At 51.5% G+C, this 24,522-nt stretch overlaps 2 protein-coding genes across 6 annotated transcripts in view; one reads left to right on the top strand and one right to left on the bottom strand.

The window, feature by feature from the left end:
• Window positions 1–6,597, top strand: part of Cib4 (calcium and integrin binding family member 4) — a 58,703-nt gene extending 52,106 nt beyond the window's left edge. For all 3 annotated transcript variants that reach the window (XM_063231178.1, XM_023566319.2, XM_063231174.1), the window contains exons 5-7: window positions 4,184–4,293; window positions 5,045–5,133; window positions 6,443–6,597. In XM_063231178.1, the coding sequence (XP_063087248.1) occupies window positions 4,184–4,293; window positions 5,045–5,133; window positions 6,443–6,473 (230 nt within the window). In that variant the 3' untranslated portion in view covers window positions 6,474–6,597. The remainder of the gene's footprint in view (window positions 1–4,183; window positions 4,294–5,044; window positions 5,134–6,442) is intronic.
• Window positions 6,598–8,195: 1,598 nt separating this feature from the next.
• Cimip2c (ciliary microtubule inner protein 2C) lies at window positions 8,196–23,776 on the bottom strand. Of its 3 annotated transcripts, none has more exons than XM_063243277.1 (4): window positions 23,489–23,776; window positions 11,784–12,057; window positions 10,310–10,422; window positions 8,196–8,415 (listed from the first exon to the last, which is right to left on the bottom strand). In XM_063243277.1, exons 1-4 carry the CDS (start codon window positions 23,633–23,635, stop codon window positions 8,365–8,367), a joined length of 585 nt encoding a protein of 194 aa, XP_063099347.1. In that variant the 5' UTR covers window positions 23,636–23,776; the 3' UTR covers window positions 8,196–8,364. The 3 variants fall into 3 exon arrangements, with proteins under 3 accessions (XP_063099347.1, XP_003472936.1, XP_063099265.1); XM_003472888.5 differs by lacking the exon at window positions 23,489–23,776 and adding an exon at window positions 22,737–22,878; XM_063243195.1 differs by lacking the exon at window positions 23,489–23,776 and adding an exon at window positions 22,737–22,878 and having other exon boundaries at window positions 10,310–10,428.
• Between the last annotated feature and the right edge of the window lie 746 nt (window positions 23,777–24,522).

Here is a 24,522-nt window from a genome sequence, read left to right on the forward strand (position 1 = left end):
GGCCCTTGAGCACGCAGCTTCCCTTCCCCAGAATCCAAACACGAAAACAAAAACTCATCACCTTCGTGCAAATCAGCTGTGCAAATAGATGCCCAGAGAATCATAAATGCCAGCCTGCATCTGATGCACCCGGACCAAGCTGAATTCTTGATAGGCTCAGAAGATCTGGGGCCTCACACAGCTGTCAGCAGGATTAAAGCTGGAACATGTGATTCCCTGGGCCTACTGCCTGGCACAGGGGGCTGCTCAGGAAGTCCACAGTGGCCAGTGGTCTCCAGCGAAGGAACAGGAAGAGGAATAAAAAGAAGGCAGAGGAGGCAGAGGCAGGGAGAAGATGGCCTGGTGATGGTCGTGGTGATGATCCTATTAAAACTCCAAAGACCCAGCTCAATGGTCCCGTCCCTGGTGACTCCAGGGGTGGCCCAAGGAGCAGCAGCAGCAGCAGCAGCCCTGCCAGGATGCTTATTGGAAATGTGGGTCATCAGGCCCCACTCCCACGACTACCTAGATCAGAACCTGCAAGGTGCCTGCTGACTCCTTGAAAGTCCAAGAGTTTAGCTTGCTGGTTCTCAAAATTGGCTGCACATTGGAATCATACAGGCATTAAACAAAACCCAAACAAAATGCATGCTGAGACCCTGGCCCCAGAGACTTGATGTAATGGTACTGGGTATATCCTGGTTGTTGGTATTTTTCAAATCTCCCTGGGGTTTCTAATGTATAGCAGAGGCTGAGAGCCAGTGCTCGGCCTACTACATCAGTTAAGGTTACATTCAGTTATGTGCAACAGTGTCCTTGATTTATAAAAGAAAAAATTCTGAATCTAGGCAGACCAGAGCTGGGCACTGGTTCCAGGAAGGAACCAAGGGCTACCTAATCCCCCCAAAGTATGGGGCCACTGTCCTCATGATCACAAAAAGGCTTCTGTGCCCACAGGTATCTCCTGTTTATTCTAGGCAGGAAGAAAGGGAATGGGAGAAGGGAGAAAGACAAGCACATCTTCAAAGGCACAAATATAAGGGATGATCAAAAGATATGATGTATAAATTAGATAAAAAATACACAGTTAGGAGGCTGAAGCAGAAAGCTCACTGCAAGTTCAAGGCCAATTTGGGTTACACAGTGAATTCAAGGCAAGCCTCAACTTTATAGAGACTCTCTCTCTCTCTCTCTCTCACACACACACACACACACACACACACACAGCAAATCTTATTATAGTAAAAGACGCATTGCCCAGAACCATGGGAAAAGTGTGTTCAAAGAGCGTTTTTGTGGGGGGTTAATGACAATGTGTATTTTCCTATAATACATTCTCCAGTTTGAACATTCATCATAGTTTAAAGTCAACCCTTGTTGACCAAACGTTTACAGCAATTTCTGTCAAAACATGGCGGGCGGTGTATCCTCAAATAACTTATTTACCTGGCACTGTGGGACTTCTGGGGTTTCTCCAAGGTCAAAACGACCATGGAAGGTAAACAACTTTGAAACAAATGAGGACCTCAAGGCAGCCAGGACTGACAGGAGAGAGGACTTCCTGTCTAAAGGCAGGAGCGGGTCCCCTTCCAGAACTGCTACAGAAAGGAGCAAGAAACAGGCGTCAAGTGTATTCAAAGTGAGGGAGGGTATTTTTCATGGGGATTAGCAGCCCTGTGACTTATTGTAATTTTTTTTAAATTCATTGTTGTTTTGAATCATGTCTCTTAGTCAAATCTCCTTCCCTAAGCTTTCTTTAAGCTATTCGTATTTCACTGGACAGAGCAATGTCACATGGCCATTCATAGCTGCAAAAGAAGCTGGCAAGCTGTGCATTTCAAGCTGAACATGGTATCAACAACTGTTGATAAGCAGGCCAGAAATGGGTACTGGTCAAGAATTCGCAGTAAATCTAATCTAATTTCCCTGGAACTTAGCTCCTGGACGCTAGTTGCTGTTTTGAGGGACTTTCTGATCTCCGGCCAACCCATCTTTCAACTTTCCACACCTGTGGGGAGATTTCCCACCCGTTAGGGACTAACACCCCAGCCATGCCTTCCTATTCCATCAGCACGGCTCCCAGTAGCAGCTCTGGATTCTCCACGGGCAGAGCCAGTGCAGGTCCTAAAACACCTTCCCAAAGCCTGGGAATAGGAAGGAGGGAGACATTGGGATGATGATGGCCAGAGTCTTTGGGAGGGGCCTGAAGGCTCCACCAGCTCTGCAAGCCCCGTTGCTGATGGGAAGCAGCAAAAGAAAGGCCCCACCTCCTCCCACGTGGTTCCAGACCTGCAGGTTCTGAGGCGGCTGGGCCCACATGGGCCAGGACCTGGCCAGCAGCCCAGAACTCCCCGCCCCCAGCTCTTTCCCGGGCTGCTTTGCCCTTGCACCCCCAAAGGAAAGGAGCTATCCAGGACTTCATTTACTCTAGCAAATTAGTCTGTCTCCAGACAGCTTGGGACCAAAGCCACATCGTTTGTTGCAGTGTCTGCGTATGGGAGCTGGGCCAGCAGTGTACCTGTGAGCACTGCGGGGTCTCTGGGAGAGGTCACAGAGCTTCCCACCGCAGTGTGCTGCCGCTGCAGACAGCTGCTGCCTCCAGTCCCCCTCACTGTCACCTGCTCTGAGTCATTTCCCCTCCGTGTGACGGCAGACTGTGGGGAAGAGCAGCCTCGAGCAGCCTGGGCCTTCGCCTCCAGGCTCTGGGCTGATCAACATCCGGCCAGGAGAAAGATGCTGCTTAAGACGTCAGCAGGCAGTTGTGCCTTCCACACCCATAGCCTGTCTTTGGGAACAGAGCCCAAGGAGTCCTAGCTCTGCCCATAGGGCCCCTTGACATCAGCAAACTCAGGGCCTCAGTTTCCCAAATAGCCCAATGTAGGTCTAGCTTCCATTCTTTAAGCAGGCCCTTATATAGCACCTAGAATTTGCATAATTAGTATATAAGTCAGAAAATAATGCAGAATTGAACCCTTACCATGCTAACAAGCATCTTCAGTACACCAGACTTCTTGCCAGGTTCTAGCCATACAATTCCCTGTTTTATTTTCACTCTGTGAAAGTACTGCTGTTATTCCCATTTTAAAGATAGAGAAGCTGAGGCTGAGGTAATGAAATGGGATTAAGTTTGATAACCAGTGGTCTGAACCCTAATTAATAATTACCATGGCTTTCACAAGATAGTTTGCACGATCCCTGGAAGCTATGTGTTGATTTCTGTGATGCTCAGAAGTCCAAAGTGGTTCTAAAATGCCACAGCACATAAAATGCCCAGGTTCTCCTGACTTGTTGCTTTATATTCCATTCCCAAGGTCACCTCATTGTCCTTGAGGACTTGTCTTTGAAGTCCTTTCCAAAAGTTGCCTGAGCCTCCTCCTCTTACGTCTCATTGGTCAGAACTTAGTCACATGACCATTGTAGTAGCAAGGGAGGCTGGGAAAGGGTAGTGTTCCTTGTGGATGATCCTACAGCCTGCTAAAAATAGGCACTTTGTTGCAGTAAAGGCGTCTATGGGACTGGAGAGCATAGCCTTCCAGAAAAGGCAGCTACCTGGGTTTAGTCACGTGTCTCATGCTTACCAAAGTGTGACCTTGGGTAATTCTTCAGTGAGCCTCTGCTCTGTCCTAGGCCTTATTCTTGGAGCTAGAGGATGAGGTGGAGGCAGCACTGCCTCTTGTCTCTTTCTGTCTGAGGGCGTGGCCAGGATCTTGGAAGCCAATCTGAGTGGCACAGGCTGTAAAGACCACTGTCCTTGCTTCCCTGAGTAGCGGAGAGAAACATTCAGTCACTTATACAGCTACAGGGACAGGAAGAAGGATTGGAACCCAAGACTTCTGGCTCTGGATCCAGGCTGCCTCCCACTCCTCTGCGCTGTCTGACTCCTGATACTAAGAGTCGTCTGGGCTTCTGAGCTCCAGGATGGAGATTTCCATGGCACATGAGGTTCAGGGGTCAGCTATATACTTAAGTTTCTTCTTGGTAAAATAAAATTAATAACAGATTGATTATGAAGCTGCAGAAGCTTAAAATAGGTGTAGCTTTCAGGACAGAACTGAGCATATGGAATCACTCAATCCAGTGCAGTGATCGTGCCCAGCAGACAGTGCCCGATGGTCACTTGTGCCGTGGGCTCTGGAACTCTCCAAGACCATTTCCTGCCCAGCTCCCAACCTCCTTCAGCATAAGCACTGCCTCCTCTTTGCAGATTTTAATGAGAATGGCTTCATTGATGAGGAGGATCTTCAGAAGATCGTGTTGCGACTGTTGAACAGCGATGATGTGTCTGAGGACCTGCTGATGGACCTCATACAGCATGCACGTACCCAGAGGGTGAAGGGGAGGACCTGGGATCCTGACTTGTCACCCAAAGCCACCCAGATGTCAGTCTGCCTTCTTGGGAGGAGACCCAGGGCCACGCCTAAAACGGATGATACACTGACTTTTGAGCATGGGGTGGGAAGCCCAAGGTATCCCAAGAAACAGACATAGCTGTCAGCAACCACCACTCAACTTTCAGTCTTTTCTCTAAGATCCTTCCATGGGCCCCAGAACACTGTGCTCCTCCCACCCACGGACATCCCCACTCACACGGTGATCAGAGCAGGCAGGTGGGCACTGATTGGATCCATCATGGCGCCCTTCCCCATGTTAATCCAGAGCAATTCAATACCCAGATGGCTTACACTAATAAGAGATGAATCAGTCCCCCAAACCCAAGAGAAATCATGGATCCATGTTCTCAGACCATGAAACCTGCCAGTGCCTATGACTGGACGATGGGGTGATTGGGTGGCCTGTTCTCATTGACAAGCTGGTGCCGGAGGCCCCAGGGGGAATCTTCCCAGGAGTGAGAGTCTGCCTATAAGGTCCCCTTAGATCTGTGGGAGGGATGAGACCCTACCTCAGGGGTGGGAGACAGAAAGCAGGGGACCTGGGATGAGTCTTAAGCACCTGGCAGAGATCCTGGCATACGGCAGCCCTTCAACACGAGGCTTTGACCTCTCTCCCTTTTATCCCAGCTCATCATCTGACCCCAGATTCCCCTGCACTTCCTTCCCCTGGCCAGGTCCTGAGTGAGTCTGATCTGGACAATGACAACATGCTGTCCTTCACAGAGTTCGAACATGCAATGGCCAAATCTCCAGACTTCATGAAGTAAGGCGTTCCGGAGCAGCGAGAGGCTGCCTAATGTGGGGGTGGAGGTAACAAGGACCTCCCAGGCTCTCCATGGCAATGGAGCATCTCAGTCTTCCCAGAGAAGTCCTGGTGTCTATGGCCCTTGGCAGGTTCTTTCAGAATCAGTAAACACTGGAGCTTCTGGGGAATGAAAAGACAGGATTTAAAAATCACATGGGTGGCAAACCTCAGGGGCAGCCCATGGACAGCCCGTACACCTGTGTATCCCTCTCTGCAGCACAGCTGGCCTCGAGGACCAGCCTGGGGTGTTGCCTTTGCCTCTGTTCTGTAGAAGCCTCAGGTTCTGGGGGCTTTGCCAGGATTGTGAGGTTGTCCATGATGGTGCATACTGAAGAACAGAAACTTAATTTTAGCAACCAATTCTCCTTCGGAGACTAGGATTTAGTGATCTTCTTTGCTCCAAACACCCGTGAGATGATTGGCCATTTCCATGTCCCCTGGCCATGTTCACCAGGAAATGCTTGGCCCCTAGAGGCAGCCCAGATCAGGACCAAAGAGCTCAGCAAAAGTGGCCTTCCTTAAGCTGAGGTAGCATCTGTCAACATGTATCTTCCACACCAACCCCTCTTCTGTCCCTTGGTGTCATAGCAAGGAAGAATGCCCACTCAAAATGGCATAAGAAAGCAGCGCCACAAGAACAGAGAGCCATCCCTGCTCCTCTCTGCCAAGTCTCTGCTTCTTGTCTTACTCCTCCACACTTAGCTTTACGCCATCTCTGCTTTGTCAGACACGAGGCCATCCTTGGTTTGATGAACCCCAGTCATTTCCTAAGTAATGTCTCTCGGTTCTGACGCTGAATTCCCAGAGAGACAGAAGCCAGGTGCTCCAGCCAGGCCAGGGATCCATGCCTCTTCCAGCTACGCTGATGGAGGCCAGGGGCTCCGCTCCAGTGTGCCTCCAGACGCCCGTGGCTAGCGCCACGAGGGCAACACATTTGGGGGTCACTCTGATCAAAGATATTTCTTCTTCCTCTACAATAGCCTAGCACAAAACTAATGCTGGAATCCTGCCTGCCTTGAATTTCTCTTCAGATCATTCCCATTTCTTTCCACTGGTGGATGCTGCCGAGCATTCTGAGACTGCATTCTGATTATACTGAAAGAAGCTTAAAAAGGGTCTGGGGTTGGTTGGAGCCATTGCCCAGAGAAAGGAGAAAGGGACACGTGAGGTGGCTATGGTGGGGACCTCGAGGACCACTGTGAGCCCAGTGTTAGGGCGTCCCTTACGACTGCAAGATGCAGGTGCTTCACAGTATTCTTTCTTTCAGCTCCTTTCGGATCCACTTCTGGAGATGTTGAAGAGGCGGCAGCCATGAGGGAGACCACCGGAAGCCCTCTCTCCAGAGATGGGGAGATGATCCGAACTCTGACTGTGTCCGTATCCTCCCCTCTCCCCTACAATAAAAGCACAGTGTTTTCTTTAGCCTGTAGGCCGATTGCTTTTGGAACCCAGGATCAGACACAGGGACTTTGTATGAAGAACTGTTTATTCCAGGCTGTAAGTTTGCCAATTATGTCAAGCAGGCAGGGATGCCCTGTCTTCTTGACCCCTTGTAAGAGGAGGGGACCAGGCCAAGTGGGAAGAAGCTCCCTAGGAAAGGATGCTCTTCCCACCCTCCACCGGGAGCCCTGCCCAGCATCTCCCAGTGCTCAGGGCACAGAGATGGCACATAACAGTCATTCCAGCCGGCGCCGGCTTCCCTGTCCTGCGTCCATGGAGAAGACAGCTGAGTCCGCCTTCACACCCCCAGGCCCTAGGGATGAGACTGTGCATGACCTAGAATCACAGCTTATTTGCTTTGCTGGTCAGCCAAACCCTGGAATGAATCTGGCCACTCCAGGGTAGTTTGGGGTCCAGCTGCTCAGGGGCTCTGGGACACAAGAGAAGCCCCTGGTGGGAGGTCCCAAGAGCAGTCAGATAGGGACCAGGGGTTTAGCTCAGCGACGTAAGTGCCTGCTTGGCAAGTACAAGGTCATGAATTCAGTCCTTGGTACCAAAAAGAAAGAAAAAAAAAAAAAAAACAAGAGCAGTCAGACACCTGACAGCACAAGAGTTTCTTATTTGTGTTGTCCTGGGGGAAGTGGCTAATTGCTGGCTATGGAGGAAGAGCTGCTTCGCCCTCCTGTGCCCTTGGTCTCCTTGCCTTAAGTGTTAAACCACCCTCCAGGAGCAGCACTGTTGCCTGATGGAGTCCCCTTGGAGGGTCCAATCCTGGAGGTGCAGGAGGGTTGGGCAAGGTCTCCGGTGTGGGCACCCTCCTGGCCTGAGGTCCCTGTGCTGGAGGCTGCCTATGGAGAGCTGTCCACCACGTCCTTCCCCCTGAGAGGGAGCCTCTGAGGAGAGGGAAGCGGCAGTCTGGTGAGAACAGATCCTCCAAAGCTATGCAGATGCACAACCTCAGTACCTGCTCCAGAGTGCACACCCCGTGCAGGGGGTGCAGAAGCACAGAACTTCCTTGCAAGCCGCTGGTCTGGGCTGCTCTCTCCCATCTTCTTTAGAAATGGCCTTAGGGGCGGACTCCAAATCTGGGCAGAATGCAGGAAGTAGCCATGACAAATGGCTTCTTGTTCCACAAGTCTTTCAGGGTCCCCAAGGCTGCCCCTCGGTCTCTACCTGGGCCACAAGCAGGTTGTACAGTGAAGAAGCCAAGGCCTGCCTGGATGTCAGAGCCTGACTGTGTTCCTTCATTCTGTGACCCCGGGCAACTGTCTCAATGTCTCTGAACCTCTGTCCCTTCCACAGTGAAGATAAGAACACCCTCCTTGCTGAGTCGGGGCTCCTGTACGAATTCCTCCCCATCTCACCCCAGTGTGATGTTCTGGGTCACTTCACCCTCATTGTCACAAATAGGACAATCTGGTTTCCTTGATTATGTCAGTGGATGCAGGTCAGACATCTCTACCCACGTGACCTGTCACTAAGACTTGGGGTACAGTTTAAGACATGCTATTGAGTGACCTCAGGAGCACTTTCTGGCCCTTGTGAAATGTCCCTGTGACAAAGAGGATGAATGCAGGAGATGTGATGGCCAAAGATTTTATTCCACGCGAGCCATCTGGTCAGGGGCAAAGCTCCCAGGCATCAGCTACCTGGTCTCAAGCTCTGAACTCGAAGTAGCAGTCCCTCCTCTGTCTCTCTTGTGAGGACACCTTCTTCCCTGATGGGAAGGTTTGATAGGTCTTCACGTTCTCAGGGGAAAGTCTTAAAAGATGCCATTTCTCCTTTGGGCTCAGAGCAGGCCTGGAGGTGAAGATGGAACCCATGTCAGACACTGGGCCCAGGAAGAGGGTGAACAGTGCTGTCATAGCCCCACAAACCCACTTTCAGCCCCGTGGCCCTGCTGGATGGTCCTCACTTTAACATCTCAAAGTTGCCCTGGCTTGGGAGAGGAGGGGACATGTATTTGCATAACAGTATGGGGGAGTTAGGAGTAGGGACGGAGGCATCAGACCATCATAGCTTTGACCCCACCTCCTGATGGATGTGTACCCATGTAACTATGGACTCGTGGCATCACTCACCCGAGCTCGGATTTGAAGAGTACTTCAGGTAATGGGATAAAGCACTTTCCATAATACTAGACAAGGAGTAAATACTCATAGACGTTACAGGGATTACAGGGATGGTGGTGATGGCGATATTAGTGGGGAAGAGACTGATGAAGATGCAATGGTGATGGTGGTGATGGTGCTGATGCTGGTGCCAGTGGTGCTGGCCATGATGACGGTGATGATGATGATCAAGACGATGAAGGTGAGTGTGGTAATAATGCTGATGATGATCGTGACAGTGATGGTGAAGATGGTGATGATAGTGATGGTGGTGATGGTGGCAATCACGATGATAATGATGGCGTCTGTGGAGATGGTGGTGATGGTGGGGATAACGATGGTGATTGTGGCAATGGTGATGATGAAGGTAACGATGGTGATCGGGATAGTGGCTAAGATGGTGTTGTGGTGATGATGATGATGACAACGCTGATCATGACGATAGTGATGGTGGTGGTGATGGTGATAACAGTGGTGACGGGGGTGAAGGGGACCACGGTGGTGATGGCAATGGTGATAACGGTGAAGATGATGGTGGAATGGTGGTGATAGTGATCAAACTCCAGAAGGGGGAAGATTTGCTTCAGGCCACATAGCCAATCATTAACCTTATCCTCCACCCAACAATCCTGTGTTGGGATAGACTGTCAACAGGGCAGGATACTGGGCAATTTGGAAAAGGAGGGGCACTGAGGATGCCCTGGCAAGAAGGTTGCTAAGAGACCCGTCCCCAGAAGAGACCCGTCCCCTGGCAGAGGAGATGGTCATCGCAGACCCTAGAGTTGGACACAGGAGACGCAGGTTCCCTTCCACCCCGGCTCCCAACCAGCCAGGTCACCCAAGCCAAGCCTCTAAGGCTGCCACTGACCTTCCTTTGTACTAATTGTGAAATAAACCCATCTGCCTTCCAGAGAGCCACTTCTAGGGGCAGTGAATGTCTTTTAAAAGCACTCAACTGTCTGGGGAACAGCTGCTGCTTTCTCTAGAAAGGCGAGGCAAGTGCAGGGTCAGCAGAGGGCTAGAAAACCAAGGATCTGTTGCTCCTCTCTTCGTGTCCCTCCCTGGGATGGCCTGTCCCAGGCAACAGCAGCTAGGAGGGGAAGTTGGGAGGGATGCCTATTTTTTTATTTTTTTGCTAGACGGCCAATTGGTCTTTCAAGACATTTTCACATCCCTCAGAGAACACTTCCCTAGCCTGGCTCCGACTCTGGGTAGATTCTCTGCTCAATGTAGTGTCCTCTGTGTCCACTAGAGGACAGCAACTGCTGAATTTGGACTAGCGCTGCGTAGTGCTGCTCCTGCAGGGGTAGTCTCAGGTTCAGGCCAGCAAAGATCATGGGTGTGTTCCCAAACTTGGGGTGCATCTGATAGGGAAACACTCTCCCTGCTTCCACCCATTTGAGTGTCCAGCATTCCTCCTGAGGCTACCGGAGCTCTGACCTCCTTGCACCATGGCTGTAACTTTGCCCTGCGGGCACTCGAGGGCGAGTCCATTAACTGGTTTCTGTCTGGGCTCCTGGAAGGAGCAGATGCACTGTGGATGTGTTTGTGGGCACAGATGGGAAGGGAGGGCAGGTACTCACAGGTCGGTGGGGATGGGGTACCGTTCCCTCTCCCTCACAGGCAGCACGAAGTAGGGGACCCGGGGCACCAAGCCGGTCTTGTCTCTGTAGTAATTCCGATGCTGCTGAGCCTTCTGCAGCTCCACCAGGAAACAGAAGACAAAGGTTGGTGCGTAGGAGGACCCTCAGGCACCTATATTGTGTACCTGCTGTGCTGGGCAGGAGTGAGGCAGTCTCTGTGAGACTAAAATGTCCCCAGAAGTCTCATCAGTTTGGAAGACAATTGGATCATGAGGGTGCCATGGTCATCAGTAGCTTAATCCATTAATGAGCTGAGGAGCTGTTAGGAGGTGCGGCTGGTTGGAACTGGTTAAGAGGGTGTGGCCTGAAGGGTGAATGCTTGCCCCAGCCCCTCCCCTCTGTCTGATTCCTGGCCACTCAAGTTTCAACACTGTCCTCTATCATGCCTGTGCACCATGCCACTTCTGACCTGGAGGCAGCCAGCCAGAGACTGAAACCGTGAGCCAAAATAAACCTCTCTCCTTTTAAATTGTGAGTGTTTGGTATTTTCCCAGAGATGGGAAATAAATAAAATATGTCCCTAACATCCCTGGAGGAGTCCCTGGGGTTTCTGAAGTCCCGGCCCAACTGCTGGTCAGCCGGTGTCCTCTCTGAGTCTCAGTTCCTCATCTAACAGGGGTCACTGCACCCCTCCACCCACCTCCACACCAGCTTTGCTACAGATAGTAAAGGAGATGAGGAATCAGCTCCAAGGGGGTGTGAAACCCAAATTGTGCCCACACAAACAGTTGGCTTGACCTGTGTCTGGTCCTCCTCTTTCCCTCTTGGGTGGGATGTGTCCTGCCAAGAGCCAAGGTGGAGGGAGCACCTGTCAGTCAGCCTCTGAGGGCTTCCGCCTCATCCTGCCCCTCGGGAGCTGCCTTTGCATACAAGTTCCCTGTCCTGATGCCCTGACACCAGTCACCGTGTCCCTGGGACCAGGCTGGGGAGGATGTTTGTGAGGGAGGGTACACAGAGAGTTAGAGTCCCAGAAACACAGCAGAGAACAAGTTCTCATCTCCACAGGAGACAAGGGCCAGCTCACTTCTCGTGGCTTTTTCAGATGCTTTATAAGCTTCCATCTTGGTGTCATCTAGGCTGAGACTGGCTCAGAGCACACCCTCAGGGGTCTGGGGACTGGGAGGGTCAGTGGGCACCAGGGTCCAGGTAGTAAATCAGTAGGCTGGACCCATGCAGGGGGTAACGCTGGGCCTCTGTCATGTGTGATTCACCCTGGCTGGATCTCTGGTCTTTTACTCAAGCACCCTCACTTCACCAGTAGCAGAGGTGATGGGGTCCAGAGTCACAAAGCCCCAGGACATGGAGAAGTCAGGCGTGCAGAGTTCCAAGCCTCCCCGCCCAGCCAAATCACCAGGTTCCCTTTGGACTCTGAGAAAGCAAACAGCTGCTCTGGAGGTGCCTGTCCCCAGCTCACCTGGTAGAAGGAGGCCAGCTCGGCGGAGCGGTGGCTGTCCAGGTTGAAGCGAGTGTAGCTGGGCATGTGCAGCCAGCGGTCCCGGAACTGGGAGCGATCCGTTAGCACCAGGTCCGGGTTGGCAGAGAAGATGGTGGGGAAGGAGCTGCCGCTGCTGAGCCCCACGTGTCTCTGCCCCATGGCTGCGCTGCGGTGGTCCTGGAAGTACTTGAGGGTGGTGGTGCCGTAGGGGGAGCCGAAGGAGAAGGCCACCCCAGGCACATGGCCCTGGTACCTGGGCAGAGCAGGGCAGGAGAGGATGCAGAGAATGAAGGGCTCCAGGGCCACTTCCAAGAGAGGAGCCCATGTCCCTCCGGCCTTGCCAGGTTTCCTAAGGTGCCCTGGCCTGCTTGGCTCTTTGGAGAAGGCCAGGTGGAGGGACTTGACTTCCTCCTTGGCACATATCTTCCTGCCTAGGTGGTCATCTTGCAGGCCAGAGGACTGCCTGGGGGCCAGCGCCCAGGGTGTGTCCCATCACCAGGCCTCCACTTACTCAGGTTTGTCTGGTCTGCTGTGTCCAGCTGCACACCAGCCACCCCCATCGGGTGTTCCAGACATGTTCTCATCCCCTCACCTTCCCCAACAGTCTGCTCCCACCTCAGCAGGGTCCCCGCTAGCTGTGCAGCTCAGAAGCTTGGGCATGCATCTGTCTCCTATCCAATCAGCCACCGCATCCCGAGCTGAGCACCCCCTGAGCTGAGCCTCAGCTCCTTTCACCTGGGCTGTGGTCATTTTAGCCTCCAGGTCCTCCTGCCTGAGCTCACAGCCCTGCCCCTACATCCACTCTCTACACTTCCCCCAGCATCAACTTCTGCCAAGTCAAATCCTTCGCAAAGCATTCAAGCTGTCTGTGATCAGACCCTTGCCCGCCTCTCATCCCCCTACAGCCCGTCCTGGGTGCCACGGTGCTTCTCCACCTTCTCCAACTGCCTGCTCCCTCTCGCCCTCTCCCCTCTCCTGGGTTATTGCTCTGTGTCTTCCACCATCGCAATGCCAGTCCTGTTCACTCTCTGCTTCCAAATCCTGCCTGTAGCCTCCCAAATACTAAACAGTCCTTTATGAGTAGTCCAAATGGCCCTTCTTCTGAGGACTGTCACCACTCCCCGGTCTGGGCAGCATCTGCTCTCTTTGAGCTTAAAGTTCCCTCCACCAGCCACATCTCTTCTGTACCGCTTCTGTCTCTGTACGTTTCCTTCAGTTCTCACCAGATGGAAGCTTCTCAGGGGCAGGGCTTACTGGTTCACTCATGTTTGCGTTTACTGGGGCTCAGTGCCAGGTCTGGCAGGCAGTACGTGGGGAGGAAATTGTTTATTAATCAGATGGAGGGATGAGTGGGTGATGTGCCTATCGTGCTGGTGATGCTTACAGTTGGACCTGAGTATGTGAACACCCAAGGGCCAGTGACCGTGCTGCAGGGATCTCCAGCTCATGTCCTAAAATCACTCCTCCAGGGGCTTGATGTCCTCTCTCCCTCTCTCTTTGTAGAGTCCTGACCACACACCAGAACGTTCCTGGGAGCATCCTCCACCCCTACATTCCAGGCACGGGTCCTTGCCAGGGCTTGGAGGTCAGTGCTTCAGTAGCCTGGCAGCTGCCTCAAGCCTCAGTCTTCCCAGCAGTAGGATGGACGGAGGCTAAGGTAGCAGCGTGTGATTCCTTCTTCGCTTTTTCAGAAAAGACATAAGAAAGCCAAACAAAGAAGACTGACACCTTCTGATTGCTTTCTGCTGAGGTCAAAATATCTGGAGCCAGTCTTGGTCCCACACATTGGCTCTTCCTGGGATCTGGCGGCCTGGGGGCTGCTGGGGCCAGAGCAGTGAGAGTAGCAAGGACTTGGCCATGAGACCCACTGTCCTTAGCTCATGACCCTGGGGTCCTCAGAGCCCTTCCCACTGGGCCCCCTAACTCCCCTGCCTATGGCCATGTCTCCCTCTTAGCTGGACGTTTAGGAGCGAGGGTAGCAGAGTCCTTGTGTCCCTCCTGTGAGTCACCTCCAGGAGATGAGTCCCCTGTGTTCCTGGCTTGCCTCCCCTTGGCCCAGGCAGGGCCTGGGCCCACCCTTCCAGCAGCACCAGAGCCCTCGTTCCCCCGTTCAGCTCTCCAGCTCTCGGCCTCTGTCCCTCCCTTCCGGCACCTTTTCCCTGGGGATGGAATCCAGGCGTGTTCTCCCACTGAGCTGCATCCCCAGCCCTTTGAATTTCATTTTGATTCACTAAGCTGTCCAGGCTGGCCTCGAGCTTTTGATCTTCCTGCCCCAGCCTCCTGAGTAGCTGGGATTACAGACATGTGCCGCAACGCCAGCCGGCACCATCTCTGCCATCTTCCATGGTTCTCTCTTGGCTTCCTCCCCTCTGCTTGGAGACACACATCAGCCTTTCCTGAGTGGCAGAACCGTGCAGGAGATCTTTCTGCTGTCTCACATGCTTCTTTTTCCCTTCCTTTATTCTCTAATCCCTTCTGGGTTTATTTCTTCGACGTCTGTTCATTCCTGACCACCCTCAGTCTGATTTCTGACTCACACTTAAACATGGACCTCTACTTTTTAATTAAGGTCACATAAGGTCTTCTGTGTTCTTGGCTTACACCGTCTCTCTGCAGTTAGTTGCACTGATGCAAAAACTTTATAAAAGAAAATATTCTCTGAGAAACAGAAGAAGGATCCTGACAGCCTTCATGCTGTAGATGAAACTTCTTAAAAATATGTATTTGGTGGACTGAGAGGTGAGACAGTGATGGACCTGATAGGAAGATGCCCCTTCCTTCCACCCTGTGGCCTGGTGCCGAGCTTGCTCCTGACCACAGGACGTGGAGGAACATGCAGGTGCTGAGTGAGGGCAGGGGGAAACCGGGCCACCGTCATCTACCCTTCCTTCATCCTTTCTCTTGCAAACAAGGAAACACACATTGCATCTCTAATGTATTAAGAGGACGGACTTCAGCCCTGCCTGTCTCATTCTGGGCTTCAGTGTATCTGGCATCCATTCTGACATCAATCTTTCCTCTCTTATTGCTCCGTGGGTTCAGAATGTAGGGAGTGATAGAAGGTTTGAAGTTCTCAGGTCTGCTAAAGCTTAACAAGAAGATAAAGCAACAGAATGGAACGTGAAGAAATATTTCCATCTTATTCTGCAGGACAGAGAGCATGACCCAGAACCCGGTAGGTACCAAATTTCCAACCAGGCAGAAAGCCAGTCTTTTCTTGACTCAGAAACACACATACTTCCAACCCCTTCTTGAAAGTAATCATCAGTGATAAAACTCTGCCAACCAAGAGCTGATTCAAAAGGAAAAAAGCACAACTCAGTGAGCTGGCACCTCCGTGGGAATGAGGGACGGTGATCTTCAAGTCAACTGAAGAACTGAGCCAGGAATAGCAACCCGGTGAATGCTGCTTGCAGAACAGAATATAAATGTTGTAAAACCTGTCAAGGTAAAAATAACTTGGGCAACTGAAGTTGGGGGAGTGGGTGGAGGAGTGCGGGTGAACTTGCTAAGAATGCCAGCCAGCAGTCAACCCGTGGCATCTAAGCTGAAACTGTCACTAAAACACAGCAGAATGACTCCGCCCTCGAGTGGGTTGTATGAGTCCCCTCTCCTTTTAGAGGAATCTTGTAAGAATTCATATTTTTTAAATTTTTATTTAAAGAAGACTAAACAAAACAGAAAATGGGTAGAAATAATACATACATTCAGAGAAAAAATAAACAGTAAGAAATCACTAATTTATGTTTACATACTGTCCTTTTACAAATAGTTGTTCAAGATACTAAAGTGGAATATATAAAATGGGAATTCAAACAGTGAGACTGCAACCAGTTCTGTTCAACTATCCAACAAAAACTTAGAAATATGGTTATCAATCCTATACACTTAAACATACATGCAGCTATCCATATCTTCAATTATGTTGAGATTGAACAATCCCAAGCAGGCTAATATCACTCTGAACAAAGGATAATACTATTGCTGGGTTTCACATTATGGTACTCCAGGATCAGCACTGGGTACTTTAGTGTCTATTTTTCTTTAGAGTACCTGTTCATCATGTGTCATAACATCAGTTCTTATAAACTATTTATAGATTCTACACATGCATGAGTCTTAACATGTTTTTCTATCCTTTCTATATTAGAGGGAGAAACAAGACAAATCAAAACATATCCCTACGAACACATGAAACGAAAAAGACATATAAAACCATTGTACAAGGAGTTCTACCATAGTTCCTGTGTTGACTCTTGTTATCTTCAATAGAATTGGCTATATCATCCGACATAGTATAATTGAGTATATCAGTACATAACAGTGTTAATAAAAACACAGCTTTGTATATAGTATAAAACTTCAAAAAGAGGCAGTTATCAAACCAGAATGTGTATCATAGAGTCTTGTCATCTTCAGTGTAGTTGCCTACATGCTCTCTGACTTGATACTATCAATCATAACAGTTTTGAATAAAATCTGTTGATACCAAACAGCAATCAAACAAATCAGATTTAACTACGATCAGTCATGATAAAACAGTATAAGTCATACAGGGCTCCAGATTAAGATAATAGGAAATTAAAGATGATTACTGTGCTATATCCTGATGTTTTTGGGATAGCTGCCTGTGCCCTCAAATCTAATGCAAGTAGACAAACTGGGACAGAATAAAATCTATCTAAGCAGAGTGGTGTGAGTAATACGGGTTTTAAATCCTGATACACTATTAACAATATCTTCTGCCATCTTTTTCAAGACTCTCCCTCCCCTTTCACTCCCCCAGGGTGCACTGTGCATTTTTGGGTCTCACCAACACCCTTGGTTTTAAATTGGGGGGTCGCAACGTGCTATTTACTTAAGTGGTTCCGAACCTTCTCTCTCCTGTACTACGTTGAATTCTAAGTTGACTCTCTCAGGGGGCCTCTGTAGCCAGCTGTTACCTATCCGCCATCTTTGCTCCGCCCTCAAGAATTCATCTTGCGATGAACTGCATTTGTCTAAAGTCTGCTTCCATTTTATGTCATTTTCTCTTAAGCTCTATTAAGACTAAATTTTGTGGTTTTCATTTTGAAATAGCAAATTTAGTACGCTAATTTTTTAAATAAAGTTGCTTCCATCTATCTGTATACCCACTCACTCCATCCATACAGGATGCACATACGGACAGATCTGGAGTGCTGGTCACCGAAAGGCAATCTCAGTTTAATTCCAGGTGTTCAGACCCAGGGCAGTCGTTTTCAAAGAGTCTGATGGCATTAAATGTCACTGTGTTGGGAACCCAGTGGACTCTGGACAGCGCCAGGGCCTGGGAACACCAAACTCCTAGTTTTACTCAGAAATTATAGAGTCACATTCCGAGTGCCATGCTGTGTGGGCTCAGGCACAACCAGCTCTAACCCAAGCCAGAACTGGGTCAAGACTGGCACAGTATCAAACGCCAGGAGGGAAGGCCATCCCCATGGGTCTATTGGCCGAGCTCCATGGGGTTCCCTGGGTGGGGCGTTAGAGGAATCTTGGGGCAGAGCAGATCAGGGGCAATGGGCAGCAGGTGAGGCTTCTGCCTGGGCGCATCTTTGACTGTCAGTGCTGCCCAGGATCTCTTTCCTTTTCACCCCTCCTGGGAGACCTCACTCATGGGGTCACCTCCAGCACATCCATGATTTGTCTCTGCTCCAGCCATTCTAGCAACAGACCTGCATGTCCTGCTGCCCATGTCGGGCTTGCCCAGTATGACAGGAACCTGCCTGTCACTCCTTGTGCCTGGGATGTATGTCTGCCCTGGGCAACATCACCCATCTACACCTGACTGAAGCCCTGCTGTTCCACCTCCTCCGTCAGCCACCCCACGGTCCTGCCCACTGCTATGCTCACCTGACATAGAGACAGTGTGGACCCCAAGGCCAGAGCGACCTTCCTCACTGCCCCCATGGGCACCTACTCGGTCAAAGGATTCATGTGCACCCCAGGCCTCTGAGCCCAGTGGGAGTTCTACCTGGAATGCTGACCTCTTCCTGCCTCCTGGACATCTGCCACTTGCTCACTCCAAAAGAGCCAGTACTCTCTGTCACTTTCCCTGACCACACTTAGCACCTAGTGTCTGTGCCCACTGTTAGGATGATCATCCATAGGTCGGTGTCCAGATGCATGTGACTACCTCCTTGGCTAACTTGGGTTCTCCCTAGTCATCAGGACAGGACTCATGACAAGGGCTCCATAAATGCTCCCTGAAGGAGGAAGCAGCCCAGAGCCAGGACATTCAGGAGCACTGTTTTAAAGGGAGATGGTTTCTGATCATCGCACATGAAGCATCCCTCCCACAGGGGTGTCAGGCTCCTCTAAAGAAAGGAGCTATAGAAATGTGACTGTTCTGATTCTTCTTTTTTCCACCCCCAAGCTCTCTGCCATGCTCCTCCTCCTCCTCTCCCGCCTTTTCACCCTCTCTGAATGCCAAGATATTTGCATCCCAATAGAACAGAAACCCTTCCTCCTCCTCCACTGCCTCCCGGGTTCTGCCTGGCTTCCCTTCAGAACTTGCTGCTCTGGCAGGTAAGTAGGTGCGCGTGCACGCTCCAGCCTACACGTGCACACGTGTACATGGTCACACTCCTCTCCTTAGTGCTCAGTGTGCACTTCATGCCAAGCCAGGTGTGTGTTTCTTGTGCACCCCTGCATCTGGGGGCCTCGCACATGACCCCTGGTAGCTGCACGGCAGGGGCCTGTCACCCCTGCTTTGGTTGGCTTGTGAGCAGCTAAGGTGGAAAGCAATAGAGGGCACTGGCAGAGGACAGCGAAACCACACCTTCTGCTGGACCCTTGCACCTACACCTGACCTGTGGCCCTGGATCTGCCGCCAAGCTTCACCTGTACATGTAAAAGCTGAGCCAGGTTCCCCGGGGGCAGTCGCTGGGGTCCAGAGCCCACAACAGATTCCTGTGGATACGGAGAGCAGTCCCTCACTGCCTCCGAGCAGCACCAGCTGGCCCCATAGCTAACATTAAAATTAATTACCACGAGCATCAGGGATCCCATGAGCAACCTTATTAGCTAATTAACTTGTGTTCAGCATGTCCCCTTTCCCCTGCTCCACAGCGCCTCCTGCTGAGGACCGCTCTGGTCAGATCCTTCCTCTGGGCAGAACCTACCAGGGCTGTGAAGTGAGAACACATTGGGTCAGCTACTCGGGGCCTCCTGACGTGGCCTCCAAAAGGCCTTTCCAGCTTGTCACTGTGTTCCATATCATAGCTTTGCCACTGAAGCCAAAGAGGACACTCACTGTTTTGAAAGCATGTCCTGCCATAACCTCCCGCCCTGCACTTTATCAAAGTCTTCCCTCTGTCCAGGACCCCCTTCAACCTGGATTATTTTATCCGTCTTTCCAGGCACCTTTCAGACCCTGCCCTGCTCCCCTTCTTTCTTCTGGATTTTGTTCCTTTTTCACAACCCAATTCATATTCTATCGTGCTTAGAATGAACCAGGCCCTTGGAACCGTTTTTCTGAGTTACAGATTCCCTGGGCTGGAGGGGTATACTTTATTCCTGTCCAAACCCCTGCTTGCCCCACGGCCAGCTGGTGCTCTGTAAATGCAGGGCCGGGAAGGGCCAAGGTTCTCAGGGTGGGGCTGCGGATCCTCAGAAGAGAAGGTGGCTGAGCAGAGGGAGGACTCCAGGCACCTGTATCATTGTATTACATCTTACTATTTTCCTTCTGTCAAAGTGTGTCTATAGTGCCCTTCTCCTTGGGGGTGCATTCCCAGACCCCCCAGGGGTGCCTGAAACCTGGCAGTGCTCTGAACTCTACCCACACACCCATGATAAAGTGTAATTGATAAAATAGGCAAAGTAAGGAAGAAACAGCATTGATGATGCAATGCAATCATGACAACAATACACTGTAATGAAAACTATTTGAAACCTCTAAGCTGTTTATTCCTGGAATTTCCCAGTCAATGGTTTTGGATACCATTTGATCTAGAGTAACTGGACCTGGGGGAAGTAAACCTTCGTGAGGATGACCACTGTCCTCCATGATGCTGGGCTGGCTGCATTCCCTCCCAGCTCACTTAAGAACACCAGGGGGACAGCTTGACATTGGCATGGGGTGGGTAGTGGTATTTGTACCACAGATAGGGGTGAACGTTTCTCTCCTTCAGAGAGATGGTTATTAAACAAAGCACAGCACAGGGTCTGCTGTTCAGGGACTCTGGAGACAGGGTACAGCACTGCTTGATGCCATCCTTCTGATAAGATCAAGGGTGGAAAGCACTGGCTTAGGGCCCTGAGGCCCCGCTCAGCTGCAGATGAGGCTACAACCGCCTGCCCAGGCAGATGGAGGCAGGGGCCAGGAGCTAATCCTCTTAGGAAAAGCTGCTAGGTGGAAGCTGTGAGCTCCAGGGACAGTATCAAGCCGGGCATGAATGAATACACCAGGAGCCTGGGGAGCAGGGTGGGGGGCGGAGAGCCCAGGAAGGGCGCCACCCATCCCTGACCTGCTGGCAGGAGGCAGCTTCTTACCGAAGCCAGACACCCCCAGTCATCCCTGGGACACTGAGGCCAGACCTTCCTGCCCACTGCCAAGGCCGGGCACATGCAGCAAGGTTCCCGGAGCTACCATGCCCAGATGCAACAGAGAGCAAAAGAGAACAGCCTGGCTGACCAGCAGCACGCCAGCGTTGCCTCACCAACCATCTGGGACCACGGTCCCCTATGGAGGAGCCTACTAAGGGCTTGAACACAGCAGGGTCTGACTAATGATCATGGCTAAGATACTAAGGATAAGAACCTATCTGGATCTGAGTATACTAGTAGGGTCCCCATTTAACAGGTGAGCTAAGCGAAGCAGCAAAAAGAGATATAACTTGCCCAGGGTAAGGGAGTAATAGAGTCAGGACTGAAAACCAGGCCTCAGGGTGAGGTAGATAACTGCGGTGAGCAGGGGTATTAAAGTCACAAGCACTTGACTGGGAAACTTACTTACTGAATGGCCTCAGGGAATCTGCCTATTCCTCATCTGTGTGGTTATCTAGTTTGTTTTTGGTTTTTATTGTTTTAGGCTTCACCATGTATTCCAGGCTGGCCTTGAACTCATGATCCTGCTTCCTCAGTTTCCTGAGTGCTGGGATTACAGGCATGCACCACCTTTAAAAGGAGTGTTTGTAAAGGGGCCAGCACAATGTCTGCCACATAGCTGGTGCTCATACATGAGGGTTTATCGTGCTACCACTGGGCACCAAGGACCCAATTCTAGCTCATCTCTACCATCACCAGTGTGGGGCTCAGGGAAGACCTCAGTGCCCAGATCTGGAGCAGGAGGGGCCTAGGCTGTGTGCTCTTACCAGACTAAAGATTCTCTGCTTTTATGAATAAAACTGCAAAGGAGGTGATTTGAGTGTCAGAAGAAACTGGCTGTATTGTAAAAGTCTGTGATTAATGTTTGAAAAGACACACAAAAATAATAATTATCCAAATGTGGTGAGCAATCTTAGATTCTTTCATTAAGTTAACAAAATGCCCAAGGAGGTAGTATTCAGAAACAGAAAACAGCTCAACCTCCTCGATAGGGAATCTGTCAGGAGAACGCATCCCTTCCAGAAAGATCCAGCCTAGAAAGCAGCAAACTGGGCCAGGCCAGCCCAGAAATTTTCTATTGCTGTTTCTAAATGAATCACACAACAGGTTCTATGCTCTTGGAAACCACAGACCAGTGGCAGGGATAGAGGCAGCCTGGGTGAGAACTGTGTCCAAAACCAATTGCTCTCACCCCTTCAGGAGAATGGGGGAGTCATGGAGCGGGATCTACAGGTACAGCGGGCCTCATCCCATGGACAGCAAATCACCAAGGAGCCAGGCAATAGAGAAGCTCCAACCAGAGTCTACGTGGGGCTTAAGAAAAAAAAAAAAAAAAAAAAAAAAAAACCACAATAAACACCCAGAATGTGGTGCAAACACCGCTGTCTAAAACTGCAGAGATGGATGTGAACTAAAAATTATGCATTTACACAAGACGGTGAGGGGAGCCCCGCTTACTTGTTTTCCCCACATCTTAATACAACATCTAGTACCTTCCTCTCCTCAGTGCTGGACACATCATTCTCAAGTGAATGAGAGAGAGAGAGACAGAGACAGAGAGAGTGAGTGAGTGTGTGTGTGTGTGTGTGTGTGTGTGTGTGTGTGTGTGTGTGAGTGTGTAATTCTTAAGGTGCCCTTTCCAGCAGCCCTGGCTTGACTTCAGGAAATCGCTGCCTGTTAAATCAGCTCTCCTGGGGAACAAAGTAGCTCCTGACCTGTCCAATGGCTAGAGAAAAGTGCTGTCCCCAGATGTTCTAGGTGAAAACTAAAGCCCCAGCTCCCAGCCTCGGGAAATGACATTATGATGACAGTTCCTCCACGTCTGCTTACTCTGAACGCAGGCCCAAACTCTAAACAAACTGAGATCCTTGCATTCTGCTGTCTGTTCAGCTCACAGGAGGATGCATGTGTGAAAGTCGGCCGAAGCACACACGCTCCCAGCCTTGAACCACGTGGGCCAGCGCGCCTTTCCACAGACACTCCTGTCGCCGGAGTCCTGGGTGCCCCACGCGGCCCGGTCCCGGTTCCGGCAGGCGCATCACATCCCCCAGCACACACACGCAGCCCCCTCTCCCGCATCCAGGCAGCTGTCCAGGGGTCCTCCAAACCCTAACGCCCAGTGGTGTCCCTGTTCTCTGCCCTTTGGGGTCCATCTCCTAGGGAGGTCCGGCTACCCCAGACTGCCCCCCTCTCAGCAACCGACTTCCTCCCAAGGGGAATCCATGAGCGCCCGCTTGGCCCCCACACATGCTGAGACCGCGCGGCCACGCAGCGAGGCCACCAAACCCCAAAGGCGCGGGGCGGGGCCGCGGCGACCTGGGGCGCAGCGGGAGGAAGCGCAGCGGGCGCCACCGTCAGGCTTACCCGGGCATGAGGCTGGGGGGCACGTAGGCGGCGTTGAACTCGGTCAGTAGGGTGCCCGCGCTGCGCGAGGCCATGGTGCCCGCTGCGAGCGCGCAGGGAGCGGGGCTCCCACTAGCGAGTCCTAAGTAGGCGGCGGTCACCCGGCAACGCGCGCCTGGCAACCGGGGCCAGCCCTGGCGTCCGGACACTGCGTCTCCTGGCCTTTCTTTCCCTCCCTGGAGCAGCCCCGGGCGGGCCTGTCCAAAAATCTATCCACTGCAGGAATCGTGGTGACCCGAGCTGGAACGCTAAGGCACAAAAGGACTGGACTGACCGGGCCTGCATTTGGAGGAGATCAGACACGGGACCTGGAATAACTGCAAGACTCTAAGGATCCCCAAAAGTAAAACGTCCCCACAGCTGCCGGCCATGACCTCCTCCGTGGCCAGGAAGCCGCTCTGCGGTGGACCCACTTGCTGTGTGGCTAAGACGCTGTGTGATTTAAGTGTATGTGCGCCTTGGGCAGAGGGGCATTTTTCTAGTTAGTCCCCCGCCCCATCTTGCTTCTTAAGCTGCTCCACAAGTAGTTCCCTAAGGATCAAAGAGCCAATCATAAGGAAGTCTGGGTGTGTGATCTGCCTTTGTCTCCTGTCCTGTCACTTCTGCTCTGGAATCTGCAGTCCTGGTGTCCACTCCAGACAGCAGGCTTCCCGAAGCCCTGCGGCTCCCACTGTGGGTCTCCACCTCTTACTCCTCCAGAGACATTCACCCACCTCTGGTGGTGGGCAGGGCAGAGCCAGGGCCTTAGGTGTTGAATAAGGGGTGAGGGTATGAAGACTTCTCCAGAAGTGAGGTGCTCTTTGTGACTTGGATCTGTCACTAAGTAAGATCCCTGTCTCCACGGCTCCCATGGCAGCCATGCCCTAGTCAGTTAGGAGCGCCTGCAGTTGGCCTTGGCTCCTTGCATTGTCTTTCGCCCTCAGATGTCAGACAGGGAGAAGTCCTCTGCACGCTGGACACTGTAGATGGCAGCTGATGAAGACACGGACACCAGTGCACTTCCAGGAGGTCGGCGGAACTAGAATTCTCCAGAGATGTGTTCTGACAGATGACAATGGGACTAGATCTTGCAGGAGGTCCACATCCTTGCAAGAGCTTTGAGAGGGGATCCAGGACAGGTCTTGGGTCTTATCTATATTCCTCTAAAGTTTCCTTATAGAACATGTGCTACAATAAGAAGAGTATTAGGAAGAGTTGCTAAAAGAGCACCCCTGGGTGCAGGTTTTCCTGTAACCCCAGCTCGGACAAGGCGGGGCTCCCACTCCCTTGCTGTGCATGACCTCTTAGCTGACCCTGCTCATGGACCCATCACCCTGTGTCCATTTGTCTGAATTCTAGCTCAGCTGGCTCTTCTGCTTGGGATCTGACCTGGCACACTGGTTAGTGTTCTCTGGATGAATAGAATCAACACACACACACACACACACGCTCAGATGCACGCACGCACACACAGGGATGTTTTAGACTATAGGCTCAGCGGTGGTAGACACCAAAATGCACATCTACATGCTGGAGAGTCTGAGGGTCCAGTAGCTGTTCAGTCTAAGAAGTTGGGAGCCATGGAAAGAGAGGGATGAGGATACACCCCCAATCCAAAGCCGAAGGCCTGGAAGCTCCCTGGAGAGCTGCTGTGTATGAGTCTGTGTTGAAAGGTTTAAGAAGAAGCTGGGGCCTGACGGCAACAGGAATAATAGTAGCAAGCAATGTACCCAATCAAGCAGATGGAGCTGTTTCAAGCCCATTCGGC

The sequence above is a fragment of the Cavia porcellus genome, unplaced genomic scaffold (assembly GCF_034190915.1).
Source record: "Cavia porcellus strain 051 isolate PalLab524CR breed Dunkin Hartley unplaced genomic scaffold, mCavPor4.1 scaffold_1, whole genome shotgun sequence".
In the NCBI taxonomy this organism is placed as follows: domain Eukaryota; kingdom Metazoa; phylum Chordata; class Mammalia; order Rodentia; family Caviidae; genus Cavia; species Cavia porcellus.